At 44.7% G+C, this 20,256-nt stretch overlaps 1 protein-coding gene across 7 annotated transcripts in view; it reads right to left on the bottom strand.

The window, feature by feature from the left end:
* The window catches only part of SP3 (Sp3 transcription factor), a 44,739-nt gene extending 40,144 nt beyond the window's left edge, over positions 1-4,595 (bottom strand). Inside the window, exons 1-3 of one of the 7 annotated variants that reach the window (XM_060177695.1) lie at positions 4,457-4,595; positions 3,748-3,899; positions 3,116-3,262 (exon numbers count right to left, since the gene is read on the bottom strand). In XM_060177695.1, coding sequence (XP_060033678.1) covers positions 3,116-3,262; positions 3,748-3,899; positions 4,457-4,463 — 306 coding nt within the window. In that variant the 5' untranslated portion in view covers positions 4,464-4,595. Of the gene's footprint in view, positions 1-2,903; positions 2,934-3,115; positions 3,263-3,747; positions 3,900-4,175; positions 4,345-4,456 lie in introns of those variants that run through there. The other 6 variants (XM_060177697.1, XM_060177699.1, XM_060177698.1 and 3 more) reach the window with 6 other exon arrangements.
* Positions 4,596-20,256: the final 15,661 nt, after the last annotated feature.

Here is a 20,256-nt window from a genome sequence, read left to right as displayed (position 1 = left end):
ATTATAATGACAGTGTAGGACTGATTATCAAGTACTGGTAAAAAAAATATATATATATGACCTTTTTTGAACAGTCTTCATTTCTTAGCTCACAAACACTAGTGTACTGTTATGTTCACTACACAAAACTTATCATCTAAATTGAACATCATGCCATAATTTTCTTAGTATTTACTTGTGCAGCTTATTATACCTAAATACAAATGAAACAGGCAAATAATCCACAATATTACAAATACAAATTGAATGCTAACACTCAAATATAGGTGTTTCCTAATTTATTACTGAAATATTTGGCATAGTGTTTAATAATAAGGTGTAAAGGAGCCTTGCCATTAAACCAACTTTAGGAATCCATGTAGTGGGGACATTACAGGTGAGACTGCCTTATGACTACACTCACTATTATACTGAAGGTAGTCATCAGTCACTCTTGGCCAGGATCTAGGATGAAATTATAATAAATTCAAAGCTCAAAATATTTGAATCAAGTGGCTCTTCAATGTCCTTTTAATCTTAAAACATACTAAATTGGCACAAAGTTGAACTAAATGTGTACATGTGATTTTGAAATCAATGCAAGTGTATGTAATGTGGCATCCTAAGCTGAATCCTGGGAACAGTAAAAAGGACATTAGTATGGGAAAACTGGTGGTATCTGTAATTTGGCTACAGAACTATGTCATACTGGGCAGAGGGTAGATAGATAGCATAATCGTTATGCAAACAAACTCTCATGCCTGAGGCTCCAAAGTCCCAGGTTCAATCCCCCTACTGCCATAAGCCAAAGCTGAACAGTGCTCTGGTTAAAAAATAAAAAATTAAAATAAGTAAACTATGTCATATTGTTAGCTCCTTGTTTTGACATGTGTACCATGGTTAACGTTAACATTAGGGGGACTGGGTGAAGTGTAAATAAGGTAACTTTCAGTCCTATCTTTGCAAGTATTCTCTAAATATAAAGCCACCTATATAAACACACCTATTAAAAAACTCTCTGTAGACATCTCCTTATTCCCATTAATTTGAATAATCACAGTAAGATTATCAAGCACATTTAAGTGAAAAAGAATGGTTGTGAGGGGGCCAGGCGGTGGTGTACCTGGCTAAGTGCACACAGTACAGTGCTCAAGGGCCCAGGTTCAAGCCCCTGGTCCCAATCTGCAGTAGGGAAAGCTTCACAAGTGGTGAAGTAGAGCTGCAGGTGCCTCTCTGTTTCTCCCCCCTCTTCTTCCCTCTCCCCTCGCAATGTCTCTCTGTATCTATCCAATAATAATAATTTTTTAAAAGTCCATGAAATCACTCAAATACTCAACTGTGATGTTCATATTTAAAATTCATTTCTGAAATTGAAAACATTTTCCTATTTGCTAAAGGAACACATTCAAAACAGTCATTCTAATTTTATTCAGTTTAAAAAGTTAAGTACAGGTACCAACCAACCAAAGGATAAAAAATGCTCCAAGTGATTGTAGTACAGTCATTGAAATATGATGTCACTAAATATTTAGAAGTTCAGAGATGGGGCATGGAACCAACCTCCCCCAAGGTAGTGGACACTGAAGGCTAAGGGTGGACAAAGTATGTCTACTCCAAGCTGAGATTCCCATATACATGGCAAAACACACACGTTTTTCACCCAGGACTTCCTCCTTCACTCCTCTCCTCCCCCATCAGTAAGCTGATAATCTAAACCTGGCAAATTGCAGTTATGAAAAGTTTTTTGTTCTAGTTGAAAATAGTAAGAGATAAGTAGAACTCTGCAATTTTCTTTATGTTGTTTTTCCCCAAAGTTTAACAATTAACTTGAGACTGTGAAGCTAGGGGGATATAGTTCATTAAAAAAAAAAAAAAAAAAAAGTTCATCCAAAGTTATTTTAAAGGTAGCTATACCTTATATAAACATAAGTTCATGTTTTTATATCTTAATCTGTTTACAAAAGTTGCACAAGACCTAAAGCCACTGCACTCTCCACAATAATTTGAAGCACTAAAGTCACAAATGTATTTAGAATTAATTACCTTAGCTCTTAGCGTCTGGAGAATACTAAAAATTTCCTACAGATTGTATCAAATACAAAATTGTCTTGTCTATATTCACCACACAAACCCGATTCCAAAAAACCAATATGACTGAGAGGTCTCAATTATTTAAATAAGTGAACACATGTGCATGATAAACACGAGGACGACTGAAACAAATAAAAAATCCATAATTATCTCACTAATTTGTGTTAATCCCTCATAATAACACTGGTCAGCTCCTCCCCCTACCCCAGCCAGACACACTAAAAATACTACCAAAAAAAAAAAAAAAAATGTAAGACCACACAACCTATCGGAATAGTTAACTAATGGAAATAGTTAACTAATGGTAAGCATGATAAAACATTAGCATGCCCGTAAAACCCAGCTCCTTGCACTGACTTTTGTTTCCAGCACTAGTATTTACAGCCAATTCCAAAGCCAAAGCAACTTTACCGATCGCAACGGGCGCTCGTCAAATGTTTGACTTGGGGAAACTTACTGCAATCTGCAAAAACTAAACTCCAGCAACTTCAAGAGTCGCCCAACACAGACACTCTTCTTAAGTGTTCGCTGTGCATACAAAAGGGCAATTCATATAAGTAAATCTTCACTTCTTTATTTTTTTTCCGACGACTTCAAGGCAGTAAAGTCTGTCTAGTGGTAACTTCTAGCAGAAAGAGCACCAGTTTCATAACACACACACACACACACACACACACAATCCACCACCCTCAAAAGCCACATTGCCTCTGCAGTCGGTCCTCCCTATGGCCGACAGGCTGTGCTGGAAAGGCTGGCGGCGTTCGGCGGCGCAGGAGTTTCCAGCACTGATAGGAGCTGCTCAAACATCCATTTTGGAGTCCTCTCCCCCCCACCCGGCCAGACTTCATTTTGTAGCGACCGTGGCTCGGGGCGCCGCGGTGACAATTTAGGGAAGCCCGGGGCTGGCCGCGGCGCCAGCAGGCCCGCGCGAGCGGAGGGAGGAAAGGGCGCGGGCGGGCTCCGGGCGGGAGGGGCCTGCGGGGCGGGCGGGCGGCCCGGGATGGCGGGCGCGGGCCTCGGCGGGGGCGGGCCGCGCGCGGGCGACACTTACCGCTCCGGCGTGGGCGGCGGCGGCGGCGGCGGGGGCCCCGGCTGCTGCGGCGGCCGCCTCCTCGTCGTCGTCGCCCGGCGATGGCGGCCCTATCTTGCTGCAGGTAGCGGCCAGCAGAGCGAGCGGTGACGGCTGAGTGTCCTACCCCCGGTGGGCGGGTTCAGAGAGGGAGACAGGGGAGGGGGTGGCGGTTAGGGCCGGGCCGGGCCGGGCCGGGCCGCCTCTCTGGCTCGCACAGGAAGTGCGACTCGGTCCTCGCCAGCCCGCGCTCTCCGGCTCCTCCAGCTCCTCCGCGGCCCCACCGTCCGCGGGCGGCGCGCCGGGCCTCCACCTTCCGCCGGGACCCCACACCCGGAGGGCGCCCGCCCGCCCGCTCGCGCGCGCGCACACACGGACACACACACACACACACACGCGGACACACACACGGACACGCACAGAAAGGCGACGGGAGGGGCAGCGCGGGCGGGGTCGGAGCGTTGGCGCCTCGGGCGGGCAGCTCCCGGGGCGGGGGGAGGGGAGGAGAGAGGCGCCGAGGGAGGGAGGGAGGGAGAGAGGGAGGGGAGAGGCGAGGGGAGGAGAAAGCGGCGCAGGGGGAGCCGGGCCGGGGCTCCGCCGCTGCTCACCTGGGCCGCCGCCGCCGCCGCCGCGCCGTTTCCCGGCTGCTGCTGTTGCTGCTGCTGCTGCTGCTGCTGCTGCAGATACTCGCCGTGGCCGCCGCCGCCGCCGTCCACGTCCAAGGCAGCCATTTCCTCTTGTTTCACGGGCTTTTCGGGAGCTGCAGGCACAGCGCGGGGGGAGGGGAGGAGGGAGGGGGCCCGCGGGCCGCGGCCGAGTTACTCGGGCAGCCCGGCCGCGTCCCGGCCCCTCCCCCACCGGCCCCCGGCGGCGGCGGCGGCTCCCTCCGCCCCTCCTGCTGCTGCCCCCGCCCGCCGCTGCCTGTAACCCTCCTCCTCCTCCCCTCCTCCTCCTCCTCCTCCTCCTCCTCCCCGCGCTGCCCCTGCCCCCTCTCCTCTCCTCTCCTCCCCTTTCCCTTCGCGCCGCTCGCTCTCACTCGCGCTCGCTCCTCTCGCACCGTCAGTCACTCACACACGCCCGCACACAGGGGGATGCGCGCCCGGCGGGCCCAGCGGGGACACGGCGTTGCTGGGGCTGGCGGGGCGGACGGTGGCTGGCGGGGAGGGCAGGGAGGCGGCGGGGAGTGCGGCTTTCCGCCTCTCACAGACACTCGGTCGCACAGACGGGGCCGGGAGCCGGCGGCGGCGGCGGCCCCGGGCTGACTGTGGTCGGCGACGGCGGCGGCAGCAAGGGTTGCTCTCTCTCGGCTTTACGTACCGGTCATAGTGTGTTTAGGGCACCTCAGGCGGGGCTCCCCGCCGCCTTACACATGGTGAGGAGCGAAGGCGGCGGCGGCGGGAGAGGATGCGGGAAGCGGCGGCGGACACGGCCGGAGCGGTCCGGGGATTTTTTTTTTTCCTATTTTGATTGACTGTGCGGGAAACACAAAAGGTGGAGCCTCCAGTCCAAAAGGGGGGAAGAGGGTGACAGCCCGCCCGGAAGTCCCGCCCCTCTTCTCGGCTTCCATTCGCCGCCGCGCTCTCCGCCGGCAGTTCTCATTGGCTGGGACGCCCGTCCATCCTACAACCTGGCGCTGCGCTTCCTGTTTGCCCCCCGGGTGGAAGGGAAGAGACAATGAGCGCCCGTGGCGGCGTAGGTTCCCGAGAGCGGCTTCGGCTGGCCGGTTACCCCGCAGTGCCCTCTTCGCTCGCCGGCTGCCGCTGGCAGGCCCCTGACGCAGGCCCCGTCCACCTCGGAGGCGCTGGGCGCGGACCCCGCCGAGCTGTGGGGAAGCCGAGCGGGGAAGGAAATCCGTCCCCGCGGCGTGCGCTCGGCTTGGCGTGTCTTCCATCCCGGCGGTCGCCTCCGCCGGGTCTCCCCGGGGCCTCACGCTCGCCGAGCCGCCGCTTCCCCGCGCTGCCGGGAGGCCGCCGCCGCTCAGCCCCGGGGCCGCCGCAGCTACTGAGCGCAGCAGACCCGCCCCGCGAGCCCGGGGGGAGGGAGCTCGTGTAGGGGAAGACACCCCTCCGAGGCTGTAGGAGGATTCTTCTCGCCCGGTTTCAGCCCTTAGATTCACAGTCTGAGCCATTTCATCCCCATCCCCCTGAGCCCCATGGGTCTGCAACCCATCTCCCACTTTTAGGAACCCTGGAGGTTGGCATTTAGGAAAAAGCGACCTCTTGTTCAACTCACTGACAGGAGGAGCTTTCAGTCTGGTCAGTGACAATGCAAGACAAGCATTAAAAAGTGTTTAATTATAACCGTGGCAAGCGTGTGTGTGTGTATATATATAAATATATATATATTACATATATATATACATATATATATGTAATGTCAAGGGGGCAGAATCTTAGTTATTTGAGAGATTTAGTCACGATCATTTTCTTTTACAAAAGATGATTATTCCCTGCTTGTTAGTCAGTCGTCTCAATAATAAGTCAGATAACTACAAATGCCTGTCAACAACTGCCAGCGTTTTGAAATTGTGCATCTCAACGAAGCTTTTTTTTTTTTCTTGGAACATTTTTACGTACTTTAAACGTTGTTTTACTTACTGGGTTAACATTCTATCACTCACTGGTATCTTTGATATCTGCTGTCATCCTGGAAGAAAAATGTTCAAGTTTCAAGTGTGTTTTGCCAACTAAGAGACATCTCTGCCTATTACCTTTAGCGCTGCCAAAAAAGGTTAGATTCAAGAGGTGGAAACACTGACCACAACACCCTTTGTGTTTGAAGTCTGACTCAAGAATCAGTGCTCTGATTATTGTGATAATTATTCTGTGATGAATAGAATTATGTGGGGATTGGAAGTCCAAGTACTTGAACTAGGTTTTGTGTTCCATAACAACAAAAAGCATGTGTTTGTGAGACTGAAACATTTGTGCTTGTGACCTGTCTCCATAGGACAGCAGCATCAGATAGTTACTTGACAATTACACAAAAGATTTAATTTCCAAGGAAGTTACAAGCACACCCAACACTAGAAAAAAATGCAAAAAAAAAATACATTTTAAATATATTTCATATGAGAGAGCGGTCAGTGCAACTCCAGTACACGTGGCAACAGGGATGGAACTGGGAGACTCAAGCTTGCAAGTTACAAGTCCTAACAGCTGTGCTATTTCCCTGGTCAGATTAAGCTGATAGAGAGGAAGAAAAGAAAAGAAAAGAAAAGAAAAGAAAAACCGGGGGTCGGGCGGTGGTGCAGTGGGTTAAGCGCATGTGGCGCAAAGCGCGGGGACTGGCATAAGGATCCCGGTTCGAGCCCCCGGCTCCCCACCTGCAGGGTCTGCAGGTGTCTATCTTTCTCTCCCCCTCTCTGTCTTCCCCTCCTCTCTCCATTTCCCTCTGTCCTATCCAACAACGAATTGCGTCAACAAGGGCAATAATAATAACCACAACGAAGCTACAACAAGGGCAACAAAAGGGGGGGAAAAAAAAAGGCCTCCAGGAGCGGTGGATTCATGGTGCAGGCACCGAGCCCAGCAATAACCCTGGAGGAGGAAAAAAAAAAAAAAAGAAAAACCACAGGAAGACAGAAGTTAGTTCCTCATTTTATAGATGAAGTAAAGGACTTGGCGAGATAGAGAAGTGGCTCAGTATCATATTCAAATAAGTGGCAGTCAGAAGACAAACGTGTGTCACTCTCAGCAGCCAACATAGCAACTGTTATATGATCAGCTTAAGAAATTTGTGTCTTAACAGTAAACCTTTGGATTTCTTGAGTTTTGAGGGCCTAGGTTCAATCCCCACTGCTACATATGCCAGAGGTGATGCTCTGGCCTTTTCTTGACTCTTGCTCTCATAAAATAAACATTTGTGAAGAGATTCACTTACCTATTATGTGAAAAATCAAAAAAGAAAAAGTATAGCAAGATATTTTTTTTTAAAAAATAAGTACTATTTACAAGGAAGATCATATTTTCAGCAAGTCTTACAAAGTGAGCTTGAGTTAAGGATCCTGCATTTTGAATGCTCTAACCATATACCTAGTATGTTGTGAATGTTTAATGAGATTCAGGAAGACTGTCAAGACAATTATGAGTAAACAAATGGTAGATTTAAAATTACAATTAAATGCTAAATACTGAATGGTGAAGTTTCTTCAAGCCTGTATTAGTTCATCTCTTTGAAGATCACCTTTGTCATATGAATCAGACCCTCATTCCCATTCAAGCTCCACACTACAGACATTACTAGGGTACAAAGGACTGATGTTTTTATAATGCAAGGAATCCCATCCTCTTTCTCCAGACCACTGGCATCCCTGGGCATTTGAAATTTTCTAATTATCCTGTAACACTCCTGAACTCATCTTCATGCCAGTCTAGGCAACTTAGGCCACTAATAGCAGGTTCCTGAGTCATTTGTAATTTTATGAGGAAAGATGGTTTATGTATTTCTGCCTGTCAGTAATCTGCGTGCTAGAAATTATCTTGGTTGTCTGCTAAGCTTGCAAGGGAGCTTTAATAATGACCTGATAGCACTGAAGTGTGGCGTCCGTAACGGTGAGCAACAGCATTCGGCATCAGGTGCACTCATACCTCACGTCATGATTCTGTCTCTTATGGGATTTATTTTCACTTAGCCCTGTAAACCAGACAGATCATCGACTACTCCCCCAAAAGTCAGCCATACCCAAAAACTAATTAGAAGAGGGGGGGTGGGGATGGGAATCCTTATGCCTTCCTTGTGCTTTGCACCACCTGCACTTAACCCACTGCGCTACCGCCAGACTCCGGAAACAAGACTTTTTCAAATTAAGCCTAAAATGGCTGAAATGCTGGACCATGTCATCCATCCATTTCAGCCCAATAGCTAGAGTAAAATATGTAATTATACACATAATATATGTATGCATTATACATATATTATGTGTAATATACATACAGTACATTTATGTCATTTCTGGGCTTCACCACTTAGATGTCTTTTTCAGATAGAAACAGAAGGAGCAAGCGCATGTGGCGTAAAACACAAGGACCGGCCTGCAGATCCTGGTTCGAGACCCCAGCTCCCCACCTGCAGGGGAGTCGCTTCACAGGCAGTGAAGCAGGTCTGCAGGTGTCTATCTTTCTCTCCACCTCTGTCTTCCCCTCCTCTCTCCATTTCTTTCTGTCCTATCCAACAACGACATCAATAACAACAACAATAACTACAATAACAGTAAAAAATAAAGAAACAGAAGGAGTGAGAGAGGAAAAGATAACACAGGACTGAAGATTTTTTTTTTTAAGTATTTATTTATTAATGAGAAAAGCAGAGAGAAAGAAAAAAACAAGCATCACTCTTGTACATGTGCTGCCAAGGGTCGAACTCAGGACCTCATCCTTGAGAGTTCAATGCTTTATCCACTATACCACTTCCCAGAGCAGAGGAATTTATTTATTTATTTATTTATCTATTTATATATTCACGAGAAAGATAGGAGGAAAAAGAAAAACAATCTTCATTCTGGTATGCATACTGCCAGAGATTGAACTCAGGACCTCATGGTTGAAAATCCAATGCTTTATCCACTGTGCTACCTCCCGGACCACAGCACTGAAGATGAGGTGGAAATCAGGCTTCAGTGAGGTGGGAATCAGGCTTTACCCTGGGTTGTGTTTGTGGAACAGAAGGTACACTATCCAGGAGCACTGCCTTGCCTGCTCAATCAATCCATGGTAAGTAATAAATCATGGTATGTTTGCTAAATAATATGCAAAATAAATGAGAGATGATTTACCATGAATACATCTCAAAAATGGTTCCAGATGCTACCATGATGCCAACCAGACTTCCCTGGACATACAACCCCACCAATGTGTCCTGGAGCCCCGCTTCCTCAGAGCCCTACCCCCTAGGGAAAGAGAGAGACAGACTGGGAGTATGGATCAACCTGCCAATGCCCATGTTCAGTGGGGAAGACCTCAGACCTCCCACCTTCTGCATCCCATAATGACCCTGGGTCTGTACTCCCAGAGGGATAAAGAATAGGAAAGCTATCAGGGGAGGGGATGGGATACAGAGTTCTGGTGGTGGGAATTGTACCCCTCTTATCTTACGGTCTTGTCAGTGTTTCCATTTTATAAATTAAAATATATATAAAACATTAGAGCAGGATGGATATAAATCTTGTATAGCGCAAACTTGGAAGCAACCCAGATACTCAACAATAGCTGGATAGCTAAGGAAGTTATGATACATATGCACAATGGAGTACTACATAGCTGTTAAAAATGAATGAGGTCATCTCCTTTGCAATGTCGTGGTCAGAACTCGAAGGCATCATATTGAGTGAGACAAAACAGAAAGACCAATACCGGGGGCTGGGCAGTGGCACAGTGGGTTAAGGGCACATGGCGCAAAGTGCAATGACCAGCAGGGGGATCCCAGTTCAAACCCCCAGCTCCCCACCTGCAAGGGGGTCCCTTCACAGGTGGTGAAGCAGGTCTGCAGGTGTCTGTCTTTCTCTCCCCCTCTCTGTCTTCCCCTCCTTTCTCCATTTCTCTCTGTCCTATCCAACGGCAGCGACAGCAATGACAAGACTAATAACAACAAAAGGGAAAAAATAAATAGCCTCCAGAACCAGTGGATTCATATTGCCAGTATTAAATGATCTCATGAGTAGAAATTAAGACCAAAGAACAATAAGGGAAAACATAAAGTGAAACTTGGACTGGGTGTGGCATATTCCACCAAAGAACAGGACTCTGGGGAAGGTAAGAAAGGGGCAAGATGAAGGGACACTGGGGTCCTGATGGTCTCCTAGACAGTAATGAAACTGAGATGAAAGGTTGCGCCTGTGTGTTAAAGACTACACTGTAGACCATCAAACCCTCCCCAATAACACTTAAAAGTAAATAATAAAAAGTAAAGACATGGGGGGGTGGGCAGTAGCGCGCAAGGACCAGCATAAGGAACTGGTTTCGAGTCCCAGCTCCCCACCAGCAGGGGGGTTGCTTCACAAGTGGTGAAGCAGGTCTGCAGGTGTCTTTCTCTCCCTCTCTCTATTTTCCCCTCCTCTCACCATTTCTCTCTGTCCTATCCAACAACAACAATAAACACAACAATAATGACAAACAACAAGGGCAACAAAAGGAAAAAAATGGCCTCCAGGAGCAGTGGATTCATAGTGCAGGCACCAAGCCCCAGTAGTAACCCTGGAGGCAAAAAAAAAAAAAGTAAAGGCATGATGAACAGTGACTATGGGACTGAAATGTACAAGCTGGATTATGCAAACAGGAAAACAACATGAAAAAAAAAACAACTTGTAAAGACTTAAGTACTCTTGATCTGTTCAATTAAAGGCCATTTAATTTTTTTTTAAATCTTTCATGGGAATGTAAGTCCTAAATTTTAATTGGTGGTTACTCTTGGTATGGATGGAGACGATGGAATGGGACTTAGATGAGATTCCCAGTTTCTCCAAGTTTTACTTAAACTAGGGTAAGTAGATTATTATGAAGGTATTGCTTATCGGTGAGCTGCCTTAAATTCTCTTAGTAAAGATTTATTTCTCTACTAACATGGGAGAGGAAGATCCAGAGCATTACTCTGGTGTAAGCAATGCCAGGTATCAAATTCAGGACATCATGCTTTACAAGGCCAACACTCCAGGCTGCTTGCCAAAAAGTCTTCACAATCACTGAACAAATAAGAAACAAATAAAAAAAAAAAATGAATCTTTGGCAGAGGTAGTAAAATATGCATGCCCAGGCAATTGATTGGCTGAAGGCGTGGAGAGGAGGAAGAGATTCACATATGACTTAAGTTTCCTACTTTTAATAACTGGAAAGATGACTTGATAGAAGGAATATAAAAAATGAGGATTAGGGGGCTGGGAGGTAGTGTACTGGGTTAAGTGCACATAGCACAAAGCACAAAGACCCACTCAAGAATCCCTGTTGGAGGGAGTCGAGGCGGTAGTGCAGCAAGTTAAGCACAGGTGGTGCAAAGTGTAAGGATCCCGGTTCGAGCCCCCAGCTCCCCACCTGCAGGGGAGTCGCTTCACTGGCGGTGAAGCAGGTCTGCAGGTGTCTGTCTTTCTCTCCCCGTCTCTGTCTTCCCCTCCTCTCTCCATTTCTCTCTGTCCTATCTAGTAACGATGACATCAATAACAATAATAACTACAACAACAATAAAAAACAAGGGCATCAAAAGGGAAAATAAATAAATATAATAAATATAATAAATATAATAAAAAAGAATCCTGGTTCGAGCCCCGGCTCCTCACCTGGAGGGGGGTTGCTTCACAAGCTGTGAAGCATGTCTACATGTGTCTTGTCTTTCTTTTCCCCTGTTTCTCCCCCTCTCTGACTTTCCCACCCCTCTCAATTTCTCTCTGTCCTATCCAACAACAACAGCAGCAGCGACAATAACTGTGGAAAAGTAGCTACTAGGAGCAGTACAGGCTCCAAGCCCTAGGAAGAAAAAAAAAAAAAAAGAGGATGGTGTAGATAATCATGAGTTTGGTTTTAGATGTATTGAGCTGTAAGATAAAAAGCTATCCATGAGATAACAGCAGACGACTGTAAACCTTAATCTAGAGTTACAAAGAGAAGTAAGGAACAGGTATGGATTTGGGAGCCCATGAATAACAGGAAATATATATTGGTTTCTTCACCCATTTCCAGACACAGATCTCCTTAACCCTTAGAGTTTCCTAAATGATGAGAGCAGCGAGATCATCTTTTGTTCAATATCAGTCTTTGACCCTGGATCTTGGCAGAGAGCTCCCATATTCCTTGGAATTTGAGCACTAAGCATACTTTTTGTTCCCATGAGACGACCCATGGTGGGTTTCTCAGTAGGAGTGGTCACTACAAAGACAGAGTCTTGATGAGAAGTTTAAAACTTTTAGCCACATACTCCCATCCTCTTGAAAGGGGCTGAAATGATTTAATAGCCAATCAGACCTAATCCCGAAAGGGTAGAGTTGGGAGCGCTGGGCTGTTGACCACGTGAAGCTTCCATGAAGGGTGGCATGCCTGGAGAGGGCATGGCAGCTGCACAACCCTTCCCCATACTTCACCCTGGGTATCCTTTTATCTGGCTGTTCATCTATATCCTGTAGGATAAACTTCAAGTGTTTCCTTGATTTCTGAGAAGTAACCACTTGGAATTTATGGTTGGTGTCTGAAGTGGGGACAGTCTTATGGGACTAAACCCTTAGCCTCTGAATAATTCCAAGTAAACAGTGTCAGAGCTGAAGTGAACTGTAAGAATCCCCTCCGCCAGGGCCAGGTGGTAGAGCACCTGGTTGAGTGCACATGTTACAGTGCACAAGGACCCAGGTTCGAGCCACCAGTCCCCACCTGCAAGGGGAAAGCTTCACAAGTGGTGATGCAGTGCTGCAGGTGTCTCTCTGTCTCTCTTCCTCTCTATAACCCCCTTCCCTCTCAATTTCTCACTGTCTCTATCCAAAAAATAAATAAATAAAAAAGATTAAAAAAAAAGAAAAAAGAATCTCCTCCACCTTGGCCCTGAGCTCCAGCAATAATCCAGGTAATAATAAAGAAAGAAATTGGGAGTCAGGCAGTAGCACAGAGGGTTACACGCACCTGGTGCAAAGCTCAAGGACCAGCATAAGGAACCCAGTTTGAGCCCCCGGCTCCCCACCTGCAAGGGAGTCGCTTCCCAGGCGGTGAAGCAGGTCTGCAGGTATCTTTTTCTCCCCCTCTCAGTCTTCCCCTCCTCTCTCCATTTCTCTCTGTCCTATCCAACAACAACAACATCAACAACAATAACTACAAAAATAAAACAACAAGGGCAACAAAAGGGAATAAATAAATAAAAGAAACAAATGAAAAAATAGAAATAAACTTCCACACTTCTTATTTTAGTGGAGAATTTTCTAGCAATATGGCCTTCTGCTTCTAAAGAGGTGATAAAATGAGTGATCACCAGCTGAATAGGTAAACAAATAAAATATTTAATGTTTTACTGCGTATGATTTAATTTATGAAATATGTGTAATGTATGTGTAAATCATAACTTACCTCTCTCAAAGCATGTGTCATTGTTTTTGCTCTAGCTATATGTATCAAAGTGAATAGTGTTCCTAGAAATGTATATTTAAATAACTAATGTTTCATTTAAATATGAATATATATATGACTATTTAAATTACATAGTCAATGTTATTGCCTACCCACATCATTTACATTATTTTATTTCTAGCATATGTATTCACTCATCTCACCAGGTTTCTTTTTATTTCTTTATTGGGGAATTAATGTGTTACATTTGACAATAAATACAATAGTTTGTACATGCATAACATTTCCCAGTTTTCCATATAACAATACAACCCCCACTAGGTCCTCTGTCATCCTTTGTTGAACCTGTATTCTCCCCCCACCCAACCCAGAGTCTTTTACTTTGGAGCAATACGCCAATTCCAGTTCAGGTTCTACTTGTGTTCTCTCTTCTGATCTTGTTTTTCAACTCCTGCCTGAGAGTGAGATCATCCCATATTCATCCTTCTGTTTCTGACTTATTTCACTCAACATGAATTTTTCAAGCTCCATCCAAGATCGGCTAAAAAATGGTGAAGTCACCATTTTTTATGGCTGAGTAGTATTCCATTGTATATATATAGACCACAACTTGCTCAGCCACTCATCTGTTGTTGGACACCTGGGTTGCTTCCAGGTTTTGGCTATTACAAATTGTGCTGCTAAGAACATATGTGTACACAGATGTTTTTGGATGGGTGTGTTGGGTTGCTTAGGATATGTCCCCCAGGAGAGGAATTGCAGGATCATAGGGTAGGTCCATTTCTAGCCTTGTGAGAGTTCTCCAGACTGTTCTCCACAGAGGTTGGACCAATTGACATTCCCACCAGCAGTGCAGGAGGGTTCCTTTGACCCCACAACCTCTCCAGCATTTGCTGCTGTTACCTTTTCTGATGTATGACATTCTCACAGGAGTGAAATGATATCTCATTGTTGTCTTTATTTGCATTTCCCTGACAATCAGAGACTTGGAGCATTTTTTCATGTGTTTCTCGGCCTTTTGGATCTATCTCACCAGTTTTTTTTTAACCTTTCCACTACATATATATTTAAATATTTTATTATTTTTGATAGGACAGAGAAAAAGTGAGAGGGGAGGGGAAGATAGAAAGGGGGAGAGAAAGATAGACACTTGCAGACCTGCTTCACCACTTGTAAGGTGACCCCCCCTGCAGGTGGGGAGCTGGGGGCTCGAACCAGGATCCTTGTGTGGGTACTTGCACTTCATACGATGTGCACTTAACCCAGTGTGCCACTGCCCAGCCCCTCTTTCCACTATATTTTGAATGTTCTAACTTCACATTTCTGTCAGATAATCTTTCTACTTCATATTTCCTCCACACCGACTTCAATAAGCCACTTACCTGCTTAAGTTCCAAGTCCACTCAACTCATTTCATTCCTCTTTGTATTGACTGTCCCTCCCTTTGGTTTTGTATGACCAGCTTATGACATGTTCCCTTCTTCTAAGTTATTGACATATAAAATGAATATAATCAGGCCTAATATTGATCCCTGGAGCTTGGTACTTCATCCATTTCAAAATATGGCACATTTTGACACCAATGTCAAGGTTTAATCTACTTAAGTAGTTCATCCGTATACCCTACTTCCCCAATGACTAGTTGTTTTTATATTGATAGCATTCTTTTCCTGTGTATTGTCCTAAGTAATTGGTTCTGGCTTCCTTCTGCTGATATTTGCTGTCATTAGATCATTAAGACAGATAAGATGAGAATCCATATGGACTCTTTAGATTAAATCACAATTGATTTAAAGATCACTGGAAACTTACCACTGTTTTCTCATCTATAGAACTGAAACTTTCAGGAGTAGATAGCATAATGGTTATGCAAAGAGACTTTCATGCCTGAGGCTTCAACATTCCAGGTTCAATCACCTACACCACCATAAGCCAGAGCTGAGCAGTGCTCCAGTTAAGAAAATAAATAACTTATTATTTCTGAGTTTTATACTCAGGAGAAAAGGGAAATGTAGTGAATGAAGAATAAGTTAAAGAGGGTTTTATTTCCTGAAACTGACATGTAATCGAAAATAGTTTTATGTCATTTAAAAATATTAAATATCTTATTTATTTGATAGATAAACAGAGAGAAACTGAGAGAGTAAGGGGAGATAGAAAGGAAGAGACACTTGCAATCCTGCTTTACTACTCATGAAACTTATCCCCCTGTAGGACAGGAGACTTGAACCTGAGTCCTGAGTCCTTGCACCAGATGCACCACTGACTGGCCTCCCTACATTTTTTTTGTTTGTTTTGTTTGTTTGTTTTTGTTTTTTGTTTTAATTAAAAACATTTTGGGGCCATGCAATAGCACACCAGTAGAGTGAACACATTACATCAAGCAAGGACCCAGGTTCAAGCCTCCTGTCCCCACCTACAGGGGGAAAAGCTTCACAAGTGGTTAAAGTAGTGTTGCAGGTGTCTTTTTCCCTCTCTATCTCCCACTTCCCTATCAATTTTTCTGTCTCTATCAAACAGAAGAATGAAAATAAATGGTCGTTGGGAAGAGGTGGATTCATTGTATAGGTACCGAGCCCCAGCAATAACTCTAATGGCAATTTAAAAAAAGTCTTTTAAGAAAATTTTATGTGTTGGGCATGGTAGATAGCATAATGGTTATGCAAAGAGACTGTCAAGCCTGAGGCTCCAAAGTCCCAAATTCAATCCCCTGCACCACCATAAGCCAGAGCTGAGCAGTGCTCTAGTATAAAAAGCTAAAAAGGCGGGGGGGGGGGGGGGGGAGTGGCAGGCAATAGCGCAGTGGGTTAAGCACACATGGTACGAAGCACAGACTGGAGTAAGGATCCCAGTTCCAACTCCTGGCTCCCCACCTGCAGGGAGGTCGCTTCACAGGCGGTGAAGCAAGTCTGCAGGTGTCTGTCTTTTTCTCTACCTCTGTGTCTTCCCATCCTCTCTTGATTTCTCAATGTCCTAAGCAACAACAATAATAATAACAACAATGATAAACAATAAGGGCAACAAAAGGGAAAAAATAGCCTCCAGGAGCAGTGGACTCATAGTGCAGGCGCCGAACCCCAACAATAACTCTGGAGGCAAAGAAAAAAAGAAAAAAAAGAATATTAATGTGTGATGTCACAGAATGACCTCAGGGCTTAATTTTTCATTATTTCATAGAGTGAGATCAAGGTAGAGAGAGGGAAAGACACCATAGCACTACTCCGCCATCCATGGAGCTCCTCTGGTCCTATCCATGATGTTTCTATGTGATGCTGAGGCTTGAACCCAGGGCCTCATGCATAATAAAGTGTGTGCTCTACCTGTGAGCTACCCTTGGACATTTATTTATTTATGATTCATTTACTAACAAGAGAAGACCAGAGCAAGGATCAAACTCGGGATCATGTTTGATAGTCTGATGCCTAATCCATTGCATTACCTCCCAGGCCACTATTTTATTTTTATTTTTTTGTATTTATTTATTTATTTATTTATTTATTTATTTTCCCTTTTGTTGCCCTTGCTGTTTTTTTATTGTTGTTGTAGTTATTATTGTTGTTGTTACTGATGTTGTTGTTGTTGGCTAGAACAGAGAGAAATGGAGAGAGGAGGGGAAGACAGAGAGGAGAAGAGATAGATACCTGCAGACCTGTTTCACCACTTGTGAAGTGACCCTCCCTACAGGTGGGGAGCCAGGAGCTTGAACCGGCATCCTTAGCCAGTCCTTGCACTTTACGCCACATGTGCTTAACTCACTGCACTACTGCCCGATTCCCGATTATTTTATTTCATTTTAACATTTATCTATTTATTCCCTTTTGTTGCCCTTTTTTATTATTACAGTTATTGTTACTGATGTCATCATCGTTGGATAGGACAGAGAGAAATGGAGAGAGGAGGGGAAGACAGGGGGAGAGAAAGACTGACACCTGCAGACCTGTTTCACCGCTCGCAAAGCAACTCCCCTGCGGGTGGGGAGCTGGGGACTCGAACAAGGAGCCTTACGCCGGACCTTGCGCTTCACGCCAGGTGCGCTTAACCTGCTGCGCTACCGCCCGACTCCCAACTATTTTATTTTTATAAGAGAATGAGGGGATTCGGGCGGTAGCAATCCCGGTTCGATCCCCTGGCTCCCCACCTGCAGGGGAGTCGCTTCATAAGCAGTGAAGCAGGTCTACAGGTGTCTATCTTTCTCTCCCCCTCTCTGTCTTCCCCTCCTCTCTCCATTTCTCTCTGTCTTATCCAACAACAATGACATCAGTAATAATAACTACAACAATAAAACAACAAGGGCAACAAAAGGGAATAAATAAATAAATATTTAAAAAAGAGAATGAGAATGTTTTATATATATATATATATTAGAGCAACACTTAGCTCTATAGTGCTGGGAAATGAAGCTAGGTCCTCAGACATATGCAAGTCCCATGCTCTAACTTGGAGTACCTCCCTCACTTTTACCTTTATTCATGAGTTCAGTCATCTACTAAGAATCAAGAAAGTAATATCTGAATTATAACATATGAAATCTAGTAGTCAAAAATTCATGTAAGAAATTTAAGAATGGGTAGTCGGGCTGTAGCGCAGTGGGTTAAGCACAGGTGGTGCAAAGCGCAAGAACCAGCTTAAGGATCCCAGTTCCAGCCCCCGGCTCCCCACCTGCAGGGGAGTCGATTCACAGGTGGTGAAGGAGGTCTGCAGGTGTCTGTCTTTCTCTCCCCCTCTCTGTCTTCCCCTCCTCTCTCCATTTCCCTCTGTCCTATCCAACAACGACATCAATAACAACAATAATAATAACTACAACAATAAAACAAAGACAACAAAAGGGAATAAATAAATAAACATTTTTTAAAAAATTTAAAAAAGAAATTTAAGAATGAAAACTTTAAAAAAGAAATTTAAGAATGATGTGTTTTACTATATGTATTAAATTATAACTTAGGCTTTATTTACATTCATGAGAAAAGTAAATGCAATCCTTATAAAACAAAAAAAACCTAGTAGGAGTACTGAACGCTTAAGAGCTGGGCATCAAACTGTAATGCTTGAGACTCAGAGGATTCAGGTTCTGTCACTGGTACCACCAGAAGCCGGTGCTGAGCTCTTCTTTCTCCCTACCCTTGCCTCCTTAAAATAAGCAAGTGTATAATAAATTAATTAAAAAAAAAACCACCACAGCGTCATTTCACCATTGATGCTACTCCCACTGGTGCCATTCATGGTGCTCCTCTGTGGGGCCAGGATTCAAACAGAGCATCTTATACACAGGAAGACATGGACTCTGCTGAGTGAGCTGTCCTCAGCCTCAGGAAATACAAACTTCTGATGGCCTGTTTAATGTATGCTAAAAGTGAATGCATACAGTGTCAAACAAACCCCCCCCACACACAGAGGAAGACCAGAGCACTGTTCCTGCATATGAACTACCAGAGATCTAGCACGGGACCGCTTACAAGCAAGACCTGCACTCTATCTGCTGAGCCTCCTTGGTTGCTCAAGACTATTTGAATCGCAGAAGAATGCTACACTGCTGAATCATCACGTCTTGTTGTTTTCCGGCTATGATGGTTTCTCCTTGTTTCTCATGACCTTGACTCTTCACTAATTCTTTTTTTTCTTTTTAAATATTTTATTTATTATTTGATAGAGACAGAGAGAAGTCAAGAAGTAAGGGGGAAGATAGAGAGACAGAGAGACACCTGCAGCCCTGCTTCATCACTTGTGGGGCTTATCCCCTGCAGATGGGGACCAGGAGCTTGAACCTGGGTCCTTATGCACTGTAATGTGTGTGCTTAACCAGGTGTGCCATAGCCTGGCCCCTGACCTTGAATGTTTTGAGGAGTAATTGTAAAGTGCTTTTGTAGATTGCCCTTCAACTTGGGTTTGTGTGATGTTTTCCTCTTATTTATACCGGCAGTATGACCTTCTGGATTCATTTCTTTAATGGCTTTTTATTTTTATATTATCTTTATTTATTAGATAGTGACAGTGAGAAATTGAGAGAGTAGGGGAAGATAGAGAGGGAGAGAGACAGAGAGACACCTGCAGCACTGCTCCACCATTTGTGAAGCTTTCCCCCTGCCGGTGGGGACCAGGGGCTGGAACCCAGGTCCTTGGGCACTATAACATGTGCACTCAATCAGGTGTGCCACCACCCAGGCCCAACCTTATTTATTTTTAAACTCTGCAAATGTTAGTGCCAATTTTCATGGCTCTATTAGCCACTGTGGACTTTAGGTGCCTCAGAACTTCATTTAAATTTTTTAAAAAGAATAGAATTACTTTTCCAAAAGGCAGAGTGAAATTTTGATTCTAGATAGAATTCTCACTGTAGAGAGTTGGCATCCCCATGTCTACTGTGAGTATCCCTGTCTTCAAACCCTTCCTTAGATTCTTGGCTTCCCTGGCCTCTGGAGTCATGGCGCCCCAGGGAGGTCAGCAATTCTTTTCCTGTTCCTCCTTTTGTCTCCATTTTTGTACAATCAAAGTCATAATAATTTCAGGGCAAATATCGGGACTGAAAGTGATTCCAAAGAACCAGAAAGAGTGAAAAATCTTCTTTCTCTCTTCCTCTTTTCTTCCTTCCTTCCTTCCTTCCTTTTTTTCCTTCCTTTTTTTCCTTCTTTGTTGAACAGAGGCAGAGAGAGTGAAAGAAACTACAACATGGAAGGTTTCCTTCAATGCCATGGGGGTTGGGCTTGAATCTGGGTCACACACAGGGCAAACCAGCACACTAAGAGAACTATTTCACCAGGCAACTTTCTTTCTCTCGTTTGTTTTTAATGAAACACTGAAGTTGTCAATTTTTTTTTTTTACATTAAGTTTAAACCAAGAAAAAAGAAAGGAAGAAAAATAAAAGGAAGAAGTAAGAAGGGCTGTTTCACAGATGGCAAACACAGTCACTTTTGTGTTGTGACTCACGGGGTCTGGAGAAAGCCTCGCCTCACACATTCCACAAACTCACCAAAGACACTTCCTTACTGAAAGGCATGGCCCAAGACCTAGATAGTTTATGTGTCAGTAATTGTTAGAAAAGCAATTATTTCTTGGGAAGTTCATGAACTAGGTGTCTGCCCTGAAGTCCTCAG

The sequence above is a fragment of the Erinaceus europaeus genome, chromosome 18, assembly GCF_950295315.1.
Source record: "Erinaceus europaeus chromosome 18, mEriEur2.1, whole genome shotgun sequence".
Lineage (NCBI taxonomy): Eukaryota > Metazoa > Chordata > Mammalia > Eulipotyphla > Erinaceidae > Erinaceus > Erinaceus europaeus.
Note: the sequence above shows the minus strand (reverse complement) of the source record. Positions and strands in the feature narration are given on the sequence as shown.